General features: G+C 46.1%; 1 protein-coding gene across 1 annotated transcript in view; it reads right to left on the reverse strand.

The window, feature by feature from the left end:
* The window catches only part of LOC137324057 (disintegrin and metalloproteinase domain-containing protein 23-like), a 156279-nt gene extending 144547 nt beyond the window's left edge, over positions 1–11732 (reverse strand). Inside the window, exons 1-2 of the mRNA XM_067988227.1 lie at positions 11648–11732; positions 10834–11024 (exon numbers count right to left, since the gene is read on the reverse strand). Of these exons, the coding sequence (XP_067844328.1) occupies positions 10834–11024; positions 11648–11732 (276 nt within the window). The remainder of the gene's footprint in view (positions 1–10833; positions 11025–11647) is intronic.
* Between the last annotated feature and the right edge of the window lie 1709 nt (positions 11733–13441).

Raw genomic sequence — 13441 nt, forward strand, 5'->3', positions numbered from 1 at the left:
ATTGGATATTTCCAAGCAGGTGGATTTATTGCAACACAAGGGCAGGGCACTCCAAAGGCTTGGTGCGTCTGGTCAATGAATGGTGTACCACTGATCCATAAAGATCAGGAAGGTTCCCAGACCCAATCCCTACCTTGTGTTGAATTATCTGATATGAGCTGAGGTACAAGGGACAGGCTCAACCACAACCACAGACTGATCTGTGCTGATATTTATGCTCCACGGGAGTCTTCTCCCACCTTACTTCATCTAATCCCATAAGCATAACCTTCTATTCTTTTCTCCCTCATGTACTTATCTAGCTTCCCCTTAAAGGCATCTATGCTATTCGCCTCAACTATTCCTTGTGGTAGCGAGTTCCACATTCTAACTACTCTTTGGGTAAAGAAGTTTCTCCTGAATTACTTATTGGATTCATTAGTGACCATCTTTTATTTATGGCCCCTAGTTTTGGACTCCTCCAAAGGTGGAAACATCTTCTCTACATCTACCCTATCAAACCCCTTCATAATTTTAAAGACCTCTATTAGGTCACCCCTCAGCCTTCTCTTTTCTAGCATCAGCCAAGGTTTCTGCTTCTGGTCACCAACCTGTTGGACCATGCACATGTAGGCAATGAGTGCGATTGCCTCCCTCCAACCACTACCACTAACCGTTTGGGCTTACGTATGAGGAATGGCCGTAAGTTATGGTCAATTCACTAATATCCTTTAGGGAAGGAAACCTGCCGTCCTTACCCAGTTTGGCCTATATGTGACACCAGTCCCACACCAACATGGTTGACTTTTAATTGCCCTCTGACGCGGCCGAGCAAGTCACTCAGTTGTACCAAAGCGCTACACATGCAGCGGTTCAAGGCGTTGGCCCACCACCAGCCTCTCAGGGCAACTAGGAGATGGGCACTCAATATTGGCCGCATCCAGAGAATGCATGGTTTTTTTACAATTCCACTCTCACTACCGGACTAGACCTGTGAAGATGACGTTAATGATATAGATAGAGTGTATCCAGGATTATAGTGTATCCGTACTCCTTTCTCTCCTCCATTACGCACTTACTTGATCCTCTCTCTATCTTTCCCCCACATCCCAATCATATTATTTGCTCCCATCAACTAATACCTTCCAGATTCTCTTCCCCCAGCCCAAACCTTGGATCCACCCCTCTTGCCTACTCCGGGCCATAAGAAAGAACTTGCATTTATATAGCGCCTTTCACGATAGGACATCCCAAAGCGCTTTACAGCCGATGCAGTACTTTTAAGTGTAGTCACTGTTGTAATGTAGGGAAACGCAGCAGCCAATTTACGCAGAACAAGGTCCCACAAACAGCAAAATGAACGTCTCATCCAAAAGACATCACCTCTGACAGTGCAGCACTCCCTCAGTACTGCACTGGAAGTGTCAAGCCCAGATTTTGTGCTCAAATAACCTCCAGATGGCTTAGGCTTCCTCCCTGTGGACCACAGGAAGGAAGGGCCAAAATCTGTGCACAATCTCGTGATGCTGACTCCAAATCTTATGACGTGTGAAAAACCTGAGAGATTTTGAATCTTTAACCCAAACCTGGTCCTTTTCTCTGGTGCTAATCTCAGCTCCAGCATTCCGCTGTTGCTTCTGTTCTCTGCCCCCATATGACTGGGCTGCGCGATATAAAAAAAAGTCTTGTTCATTTTATTTGCCTCGTTCCTCGCCTGTCTGCAACATCAGGGTAAGCAAGAGTCTTGTTTACTCACTGGAATTTCATGTTTCACAACAACTTGTGGATCTAAGTTGATTGTTAACTGAACCTTCACAATAAATGCCTCCAGCTGCTCATGATCGATCAATGCCCCCAACCTCCAAGGCTTCCTGCTGATCGATGCTTTTCATCGTCCTCTGTTAATCAATGCTTCCCAGTCCCCCAATATTGACTGATGCCTCCCGTACACTGCCGCGATCAATGCCATCCCCCGTACACTGCCGCGATCAACGCGCCCCCACCCGTACACTACCGCGATCAACACCACCCACAATCAATATCTCCAGTGGACTCCCGCAATCAACGTCTCCCTCAGCCTCTGCCCACGATTGATGTTTCTCGTGGCCCTCTGGGATCAATGTCACCCGGGAGCACCTTGGCTGAATCAATAGCTCCCTTGGATGAATCAATATTGGTCAATGCCTCCCTTGGCCCCACAATCAATGTCTCTCAGCCTCCACGATCCATGCCACCCAGAACCTCCCTGAATCAATGCCACCACCTCCCAGCCCCAAAGAATCTTTAAGAAGTGCTACATTAAGGTTCATACACTGGATCAATTTAACGGTAGAATTTGTATGCATCGGATTGCTTCCTTTTCGTTTCTTTTTTGGCAACTATGATTTGCTGGAAATGTTTTAAGAAAGCTAAGCCCTTACAGATTGGATCAGTATGGTTGGATGAGGTCAAATATAAGCTTTGACAGAAATAATTCTGCTCTGTTTATATCAAATTATCACAAAATTACATTTACTACGGTGCACACAATCTGTCCTTGCTTTGATGAAGGTGGAATGTAATCCTTTTATTTAAGAAACAGCAAAAATGTGGAAAGGGTTTTTCACAAGTTGGTGGAAAGCGGGTGTGCTGGGATATATAAATGCTCATATTCTGCACTTTAGATGCTAAGATACTGTACACTATATGGTTACAAGTCACGTACGTTTGTTTTAGATACTGACGTATTGCACTGCACGCTTTTTCAGATACTCACATGTTGCACTGCATGGTTGTCTCAGCTAGTTAAGTAATGTATATTGTACTGCACATTTGCTTTACACGGTTGATACCATCTGCCTCCAATGCCACTTCTCCATCGTCCAGTTGAGTGGGACTGCCCTCACCCGGTTCCACTCTTATGTATCCAGTCGTAGCCAGAAAATCTCCTGCAATGGCTTCTCTTCCTGCCCTCACTGCGTTACCTCTGGAGTCCCCCAAGGATCTATCTTTGGCCCCTCCTATTTCTCATCTATATGCTGTCCCTCGGCGACATCATCTGAAAACACGCAAGGTTCCACACGTACGCTGACGACACCTAGCTCTACCTCACCAACACCTCTCGCGACCATTTCACTGTCTCTGATTTGTCACACTGCATGTCCAACATCCATAACTGAATGAGCTGAAATTTCCTCCAATTAAACATTGGGAAGACCGAAGCCGTTGTCTTTGGCCCCACCACAAACTCCGTAACCTCCCCACCGATTCCATCCCTCTCACTGGTCATCGTCTCAGGTTGAACCAGACTGTTCACAACCTCGCATCCTATCTGACCCGGAGTTGAGCTTCCGACCCCATATCGTCTCTATCACCAAGACCGCCTACTTCCACTTCCATAACATCGCCCCTCTCTCACCCTGCCTCAGCGCATCTGCTGCTGAAACCCTCATCCATGATTTTGTTACCTGCAGATTAGACTATTCCAATGCTCTCCTGGCCGGTCTCCCAACTTCCACCCTCCATAAACTTAAGCTTATCCAGAACGATGCTGCCTAAATCCTAACTCGCACCAAGTCCCGTTCACCCATCACCCCTGTGCTCGCTGACCTACATTGGCTCCCAGTCCGGGAACGTCCTGAATTTAAAATTCTCATCCTTGATTTCAAATCCCTCCCTATCTCTAACCTCCTCCAGCCCTCCAACCCTCCAAGATCTCTGTGTTCCTCTGGCCTCTTTTCTATCCCCCGCTTCCTTCACCCCACCATTGGCGCCCATGCCTTCAGCTCTAGAATTCCCTCCCTGAATCTCTCCGCCTCTCTCTCCTCCTTTAAGACGCTCCTTAAAACCTACCTCTTTGACGATGCTTTTGGCCTCCTGTCCTAATGTCTCCTTCTTTGGCTCAGTGTCCATTTTTTGTCTGATAACGCTCCTGTGAATCGTCTTGGGAGATTTTACTACATTTTAAAGGTGCTATTTTACATACAATTACATAGAATTTTACAGCACAAAAACAGGCCATTCAGCCCAATTGGTCTAAGCTGGTGTTTATGCTCCACACGCGTTTCCTCCCACCTTACTTCATTGCACTAAATCAGCATAACTATTCGCTTCAACCATGGCCCTAGTTTTGGACTCCCCACAAGTGGAAACATCCTCTCTCCATCTATCCTATCAAACCCCTTCATAATTTTAAAGACCGCTATCATTTTACCTAGAGAAAAGAGCCCCAGCCATATAAATGCAAGGTGTTGTTGTTGAGTTAGTTGATCCTAGCAGGGTAGTGGGAGGAACGCTACAAGAGGCTTCAATGCCTCTCAGAAAGGGGAAAACTTGTAGGGTTTCAGCAACTGATCTCTATTGAGCAACCCCCACCTTCGCCACCCCAAGCAGTGTAATTATTGATGCCGGATGGTAAGAAGATTGTGTCAGCCATGGCTCAGTTGGTAGCACTCTCACCTCTGAGTAAGAAGGTTGTGGATTCAAGTCCCACTCCAGAGACTTTTAGGGTCTAGACGGCTGAAGGCACAGCCGCCAATGGTGGGGATGCACAAGAGTCCAGAGTTGATATAAATTCAAGTCTTTCTTTCACTGACTAATTTACAAAAAAATTAATACTTGTCCAGAATGTCTATAACCTGTCAACAATACCCAGTTGCAAACCTTTGTACCATTACTCATGCCACAACATATTCAGCAATTCATTCTAAAGACGCGGAACAATGGGAGTTCCTCCTTCCCCCTTTTTTCCCTCCTTTCTTGAAATCGCTGGCTCACACTGAGGTAAAGATGAAAGGCAGCTCTCCAGGAACCATTCTCAAGCGGCCATTCTTCAAGAGCGAGTCCAGACAGCAAGTGTGGGCACACTATTCAACCATGAAGACCGTCACAACCAAGCCCGATCATGTCCTAAACCAACATCCACACTTTCCAGCAGTTCAAAGCAACCAGCACCAGGAGCCAGGGACAATTACTTCCCTTCCTAGCCCAAGGGCACTGAGGCCAACTGCGACAATCCTACACCCTGCCTTGGATGAGATTAACTAATTCAACATACCATTGCAAGCATGAGATTAGCTAACTCAACAAAAGATTGCAGGAGATTCTCTGGCTATGACCGGATAGATAAGAGTAGAACTGGGTGAGGGCAATTTTTGCACAGCGAGTTATGATCAGGAATGCACTGCCTGAAAGGGAGGTGGAAGAAGATTCAATGGAAACTTTCAAAAGGGAATTGAATAAATACTTGAAAAGGAAAAATCTGCAGGACTATGGAGAAAAAGCAGGAGAATGGGACTAATTGGATAGCTCTTTCAAAGAGCCAGCACAGGCACAATGGGCCAAAAGGCCTCCTTCTGTGCTGTACGATTCTATACTAACAAAGAACAAAATGAAGTGATTGGGGAAACATTTTATTTTACGATCAGGATTTTGTTTGATCAAGAATTCTCTACAACTGGTCTGAGTGGGAAATGGTTTGATCCATTCAAATCTTATACAATGAGAACCAATGGGAAACGGTTCCATACAATCAGCACAAATACAACACAACCTGACACACCGGAATTCTACACAACAGTAGTAAATTGGATATATGGGAGCCAATTCCCTGATCAAGGACCACAGTCCTCGATTTCCCATCTATTTCAATTAATGGAAGGATAGTCAAGTAATGAAGGTCCAGGGCTTCCTGATCAGCTCTTCCTGCGACCGCCGCTCCTCAACAGGATTGCCCGATCAGGGAATCTGCCCTACGGTTTCACCCATCAAATTTCTAAGCAGCAATATGAATGGGAAGTGGATTCATTCACTGGCTTCTGCATTGTAGGAAAAGCTGGGATGTATTCTTTTTTCGTCAGAACTCTGTACAATAGGAGGAAATTAGGCTTGGCTCTGGCTACTGGGTACAATTGGGAGTAAATGGGAACTGGTTTGATCCATTGGAATTCTACACAGTGGCGAGTAAATTTTTTTTTTATTCGTTCACGGGATGTGGGCGTCGCTGGCGAGGCCGGCATTTATTGCCCATCCCTAATTGCCCTCGAGAAGGTGGTGGTGAGCCGCCCTCTTGAACCGCTGCAGTCCGTGTGGTGACGGTTCTCCCACAGTGCTATTAGGAAGGGAGTTCCAGGATTTTGACCCAGCGACAATGAAGGAACGGCGATATATTTTCAAGTCGGGATGGTGTGTGACTTGGAGGGGAACGTGCAGGTGGTGGTGTTCCCATGTGCCTGCTGCTCTTGTCCTTCTAGTTGGTAGAGGTCGCGGGTTTGGGAGGTGCTGTCGAAGAAGCCTTGGCGAGTTGCTGCAGTGCATCCTGTGGATGGTGCACACTGCAGCCACAGTGCGCCAGTGGTGAAGGGAGTGAATGTTTAGGGTGGTGGATGGGGTGCCAATCAAGCGTGCTGCTTTATCTTGTATGGTGTCGAGCTTCTTGAGTGTTGTTGGAGCTGCACTCATCCAAGCAAGTGGAGAGTATTCCATCACACTCCTGACTTGTGCCTTGTAGATGGTGGTAAGGCTTTGGGGAGTCAGGAGGTGAGTCACTCGCCGCAGAATACCCAGCCTCTGACCTGCTCTTGTAGCCACAGTATTTATATGGCTGGTCCAGTTAAGTTTCTGGTCAATGGTGACCCCCAGGATGTTGATGGTGGGGGATTTGGCGATGGTAATGCCGTTGAACGTCAAGGGGAGGTGGTTAGACTCTCTCTTGTTGGAGATGGTCATTGCCTGGCACTTGTCTGGCGCGAATGTTACTTGCCACTTATGAGCCCAAGCCTGGATGTTGTCCAGGTCTTGCTGCATGCGGGCTCGGACTGCTTCATTATTTGAGGGGTTGCGAATGGAACTGAACACTGTGCAGTCATCAGCAAACATCCCCATTTCTGACCTTATGATGGAGGGAAGGTCATTGATGAAGCAGCTGAAGATGGTTGGGCCTCGGACACTGCCCTGAAGAACTCCTGCAGCAATGTCCTGGGGCTGAGATGATTGGCCTCCAACAACCACCACCATCTTCCTTTGTGCTAGGTATGACTCCAGCCACTGGAGAGTTTTCCCCCTGATTCCCATTGACTTCAATTTTACTTGGGCTCCTTGGTGCCACACTCGGTCAAATGCTGCCTTGATGTCAAGGGCAGTCACTCTCACCTCACCTCTGGAATTCAGCTCTTTTGTCCATGTTTGGACCAAGGCTGTAATGAGGTCTGGAGCCGAGTGGTCCTGGCGGAACCCAAACTGAGCATCGGTGAGCAGGTTATTGGTGAGTAAGTGCCGCTTGATAGCACTGTCGACGACACCTTCCATCACTTTGTTGATGATTGAGAGTAGACTGATGGGGCGGTAATTGGCTGGATTGGATTTGTCCTGCTTTTTGTGGACAGGACATACCTGGGCAATTTTCCACATTGTCGGGTAGATGCCAGTGTTGTAGCTGTACTGGAACAGTTTGGCTAGAGGCGCAGCTAGTTCTGGAGCACAAGTCTTCAGCACTACAGCTGGGATGTTGTCGGGGCCCATAGCCTTTGCTGTATCCAGTGCACTCAGCCGTTTCTTGATATCACGTGGAGTGAATCGAATTGGCCGAAGACTGGCTTTTGTGATGGTGGGGATATCGGGAGGAGGCTGAGATGGATCATCCACTCGGCACTTCTGGCTGAAGATGGTTGCAAACGCTTCAGCCTTGTCTTTTGCACTCACGTGCTGGACTCCGCCATCATTGAGGATGGGGATGTTTGCAGAGCCTCCTCCTCCCGTTAGTTGTTTAATTGTCCACCACCATTCACGACTGGATGTGGCAGGACTGCAGAGCTTTGATCTGATCTGTTGGTTGTGGAATCGCTTAGCTCTGTCTATAGCATGTTGCTTCCGCTGTTTAGCATGCATGTAGTCCTGAGTTGTAGCTTCACCAGGTTGGCACCTCATCTTTAGGTACGCCTGGTGCTGCTCCTGGCATGCTCTTCTACACTCCTCATTGAACCAGGGTTGATCCCCTGGCTTGTTGGTAATGGTAGAGTGAGGAATATGCCGGGCCATGAGGTTACAGATTGTGCTGGAATACAATTCTGCTGCTGCTGATGGCCCACCGCGCCTCATGGATGCCCAGTTTTGAACTGCTGGATCTGTTCTGAATCTATCCCATTTAGCACGGTGGTAGTGCCACACAACACGTTGGATGGTGTCCTCAGTGCGAAGACGGGACTTCATCTCCACGAGGACTGTGTGGTGGTCACTCCTACCAATACTGTCATGGACAGATGCATTTGCGACGGGTAGATTGGTGAGGACGAGGTCAAGTAAGTTTTTCCCTCGTGTTGGTTCGCTCACCACCTGCCGCAGGCCCAGTCTAGCAGCTATGTCCTTCAGGACTCGGCCAGCTCGGTCAGCAGTGGTGCTACCGAGCCACTCTTGGTGATGGACATTGAAGTCCCCCACCCAGAGTACATTTTGTGCCCTTGCTACCCTCAGTGCTTCCTCCAAGTGGTGCTCAACATGGAGGAGGACTGATTCATCAGCTGAGGAAGGGCGGTAGGTGGTAATCAGCAGGAGGTTTCCTTGCCCATGTTTGACCTGATGCCATGAGATTTCATGAAATGGAACAGGTTTCAGTCCACTGACATCTATACAATGGAAAGCAGTTTGGTCAGCAGTGGGGTTGAACGGAAGTTGTGCATATTTGAAATTTTAAGAGGTTTGAAAATGTTCACAGTTTATATATTGCACGTAAAGAAATAACCATCTGCCAATAAAATGAAACTAAATTACATGAACGTTTCATTAATAACATTGTACCTATAATTTTAAAAATGATGATCCTGCAATACAAATACACTAACTGCACTATTGCAGTAAACTATTGATGCAATTGCTACAGATATGACTGAAAGCATAATGCGCAATGGGCACAATGGACAGAGCAGAAGGTTACTGTCATGACTTGCCTGGTTACTTCCTTGATCCAAAAGGCAATGGTTTATCATAAATGTGGAAAGCCACAATCAATATTCAGACTCACTTTTGCACAAAAAACAGCGATTTACAATCTTCTTCCGAAGGGAATTGGCCAGTGTTGGCAACTAGTGGGCAGAAATGTTCTTGTAAGTGACGTCCCCTCAACCAGTCAGATATGTTTGCATTTAGGTCAAAGTGTCTCATCAGCTATTTTCCTCAATGTTCTCAGCCTCCTGTCCAGAAGGTGGTGTTTGACGTTCAGGCATTCTTCCAAGGCCAACAGCAGCCCTCTTGTGCCCCCAGGGGTCCAATCTTCATCTGCAGGTTCGCCGTGGCTCAATGGGTAGGACTCCAGCCTGAGTCATGAAGATTGTGGGTTTAAGCCCCACTCCAGAGACTGGAATATAAGACCTAGGCTGACACTCCCAGTGCAGTACTGAAGGACTGCTGCACTGTCAGAGATGCCGTCCTGATGAGATGTTAAACCTAGGCCCCGTCTACCCTCTCAGGTGAACGTGAAAGATCCCACAGCACTATTCAAAGAAGAGCTGGGGAGTTCTCTTGGTGTGCTGGTCAATATTTATCCCCCAACCAGCATCACTAATACAGATTATCTGGTAATTATCACACCTGCTGTTTGTGGGACCTTGCTGTGCACAAATTGGCTGCTGCATTTCCTACATTACAACAGTAACGACACTTCAAAAGTACTTCATTGGCTGTAAAGCGCTTTGGGATGCCCTGAGGTCGTGAAAGGAACTATATAAATGCAAGTTCTTTCTATCACAGCCAAGCCTGGTGCTGACCTCACCTGAAGTCCTCATACTCACACCCACTTTCCTGGAAGGTCACTGGACTCAGGAGTAGGAAGCTTGGCTGATTTTTCATCTACCTCTCCCGTCGACACTGAGGCCAACGGCAGCATTCCCAATGGCCAACCCTGATTGGCTGGTTTCAACTAATTCAACCATAAATGGGTCATTCCTGGTCTGAGTCACACCACACAACCCATATACCTCACCAAGTCTTGTTCACCCATCACCCTTGTGCTCACTGACCTACATTGCCTCCCGGTCCAGCAACGTCTCGATTTTAAAATTGTCATCGTTGTGCTCAAATCCCTACATGGCCTCACCTCCCCCTGTCTCTTTGTAACCTCCTCCAGCCCTACAACCCTCCGAGATCTCTGCGCTCCTCCAATTCTGGCCTCTTGAGCATTCCCGATTTACCTTCGCCCCACCATTTGTGATCATGCCTTCAGTTGCCTAAGCCCTGAACTCTGGAATTCCCTCCTTAAACCTCTCTGCCTCTCCACCTCTTTCTCTTCCTTTAAGACACTCGATAAAACCTACCTCTTTGACCAAGCTTTTGGTCACCTGTCCTAATATCTCCTTATGGGGCTCGATGTCAAATTTTGTTTGATAACGCTCCTGTGAAGCGCTTTGGGACATTTTACTACGTTAATGGTGCTGCATAAATGCAAGTTGTTGTTGTTTACCTACCCAACCGTTCAATAAGCCTGTGTTTATATTTCTAAAATAATCTTTGGGTGCAAAAATGCAACTGCCTTTGTCAGTGAGTTAACATTGAAATCAATATATTTCTGCTGCAGGATTAAACAGTAAAGGCACAATATTAGCAGTAAAAATAAATAATGTACAAAACAAAAATCTCTCATGCCAGGGGCTCAATAACTCCTGAATTTCATGCAGAATTGGAACACTAACAGGGGAGGGGGGATTAACAGTATCTGAATTCTCCCATTCTCACAACACTTTAATTCTATGCACACCCTTCAGGATGGATGCAGCCCCACACCCATGAGCTGGGATTATAATTGTGGGCCATGAGTGTGCACGGGATGAATTCAAAATATTACAGGGGGAGGGGAATCAGATGGTTTGCTCGTTCTTGGGGCTTCCTTACCTGATCGTGCTTTTGCTGATTCCTGGCTTTGGTATCCAGGATGTGATAAGTGCTCTCATTGTCGTCGTGAACGTAATAGATCAAGCGTAAAGGCCACGTTACTTCTTGCTGAGTCGTATTGCTGCTGTGGTTTAGTGCTGCACCAGCATCTGCTGCCAATGGCTCTCCATCAGCACCGTTCAAATGCAGAACTGCTGGTATGAACCAGGAGAGAAGAAAGAAAGGAAAGGCATTTTCACATTGCATATTCACACGATTGCAGAAAAATGCAGAATAAATAGGCATGAAACACATTAATTAACGACTTATTTTATATATATATATATATATATACACACACATACATACATAAACACACATATGTTTCTGCATTTCTAAAAAAAATCACTTGTGAGTTGCAGCAAACAAAACCTAAGATGTTTGCAGCTCATTTTGAAGGCTTGTTGCTAAGGGAACGAATTCCCCTTGTTTTTGAATCCACTGCAAAGCCGTGTCTCAAATGATTCAAATCCCACAAGTCGCATCTACAATAAACCCTGTACAAACCCGCACACAAATATAAACATCTGCACTTGAAAAAAATGCGTTTGAGAATTTTTTTTAAAAAACACGAGCACTTCTCCAGACACGTTCTGCGTCTTAGCAATGCTCAGGGTATCTGCAATGCTATAGTATTCATGCAGTGCAACGCTGACCCAGCACTGCACAGTACACCACACATTACTTCACACTCAATCTGCACTGCATTTCCATCCTTGACATTTTATATTTCTAAATAAAATTGCACAAGATGTTTACCCCCCTCCTTACGTACCCGTTGCGCCAAAAGGCTGGAGACAGGAGCACAGGATCAGAGCCAGGAGCCTTTCCAAAAAACAGCAGCACCCGGGAAGATTCATGATTCATATTTGTCTGCCTTTTTTTTTGTTCTCGCTGGTTAATTCTTTCCTCCTCCGTCTGCTTCCTTTTTTCTCTACTCAAAAAGGTGCCGGTATGCGGTGTTGGCTCCCATCTTGCTCCCTATTTCCCTCCCTTTCTTTCTCTTTCTCACTGTCTCAGGGATGCCTGACTGTGGACATCTTGACTGGTGCTGCTAAAGCAGGTGCCGCACCTGCGCACTTGAGGTCCCTCCCTCTCCCCACCAGCCCAATCACTCAATCCTGAGCTCCACCAATACAACACATGAGCCTTGCTTGTCATTTTTATGCTGAATTGTCACTGAACGAATCAAGCTAATTTACTTATTTATAATTGATTGCAGAAAATAATATCGGGCAGTATGCATTATTGAGAGCTAAATAATGCTACATTCCTTTGGAGAGTTACATATTAATGGCATGCATTAAAAAGCAAGACTTGCATTTATACAGCGCCTTTCACGACCTCAGGGCACCCCAAAGCACTTTACAGCCAATGAAGTACATTTTTGAAGTGTAGTCACTGTTATAATGTAGGAAACGCAGCTGCCAATTTATGCACAGCAAGGTCCCACAAACAGTAATGTGACTAGGTCATCTATTTTAGTGATGTTGGTTGAAGGATAAATATTGGCCAGAACACCAGGGAGAACTCCCCTGCTCTTCATAGAAATCATGCTATGGGGTCTTTTACATCCACCTGAGAGGGCAAGATGGGGCCTCAGTTTCACATCTCATCTGAAAGACAGTACTGCTGATAGTGCAGCATTCCCTCAGTACTGCACTGGAGCAGCAGCCTAGATATTGTGCTATAAGTGGCTGGAGTGGGATTTGAACCCACAACCTTCTAACTCAGATACAAGAGTGCTACTTACTGAGCCACAGCTAACATCAGAACTTACTTTAAAATATTTTATGTAACCAAATATTTAGAAAGTATTTGTCTAAATGTAAAGAATCTGTTCAAATATAGTTTTTGGATGCATATTATAGAATCTTTGGCATAGAAAGAGGCACTTGCTTGTGCCCTAACCCCCATTTCCTGCTATTTTCCCCTACTCAGTAATATACTCGTTCTACAATTGGGTTCCTGGTTTCATCCTGTCTTCAACGTGATGTGAACTTTTTCCCAAGGTGCTTCAACTCACTGCCTCCAGCCTTCAGGTATCAGTCCATGGCTAGTGGGTAGCACTCTCGCCTTTGAGTCAGACAGTTGTGGGTTCATAATCCCACTCTAGAGGCTTGAACACAAAATCCAGGCTGTCTTTTGGATGAGACGTTAAACCAAGGCCCCGTCTGCCCTCTCAGGCGGACGTGAAAGATCACATGGCACTATTTTGAAGAAGAGCAGGGGAGTTCTCCATGGCGTCCTGGCCAATATTTATCCCTCAACCAACATCACTAAAACAGAGTATCTGGTCATTATCACACTGCTGTTTGCGGGACCTTGCTGTGCGCAAATTGGCTGCCGGGTTTCCTACATTACAACAGTGACTACACTTCAAAAAATACTACATTGATTGTAAAGCACTTTAAGATGTTATGCGGTCATGAAAGGCGCTATATAAATTTCTTTTACTTGTTAGGTTAATCTGATTATGCCTTAATTGGATATGCAAAGCCTTAACACGGTGTGGTTCAATTCAGCTGGTACAATGGTACAGGTATCTTTGTTGCTGGTTTTGATTGGC

This window comes from Heptranchias perlo, chromosome 7, assembly GCF_035084215.1.
Source record: "Heptranchias perlo isolate sHepPer1 chromosome 7, sHepPer1.hap1, whole genome shotgun sequence".
Taxonomy (NCBI): Eukaryota; Metazoa; Chordata; class Chondrichthyes; order Hexanchiformes; family Hexanchidae; genus Heptranchias; species Heptranchias perlo.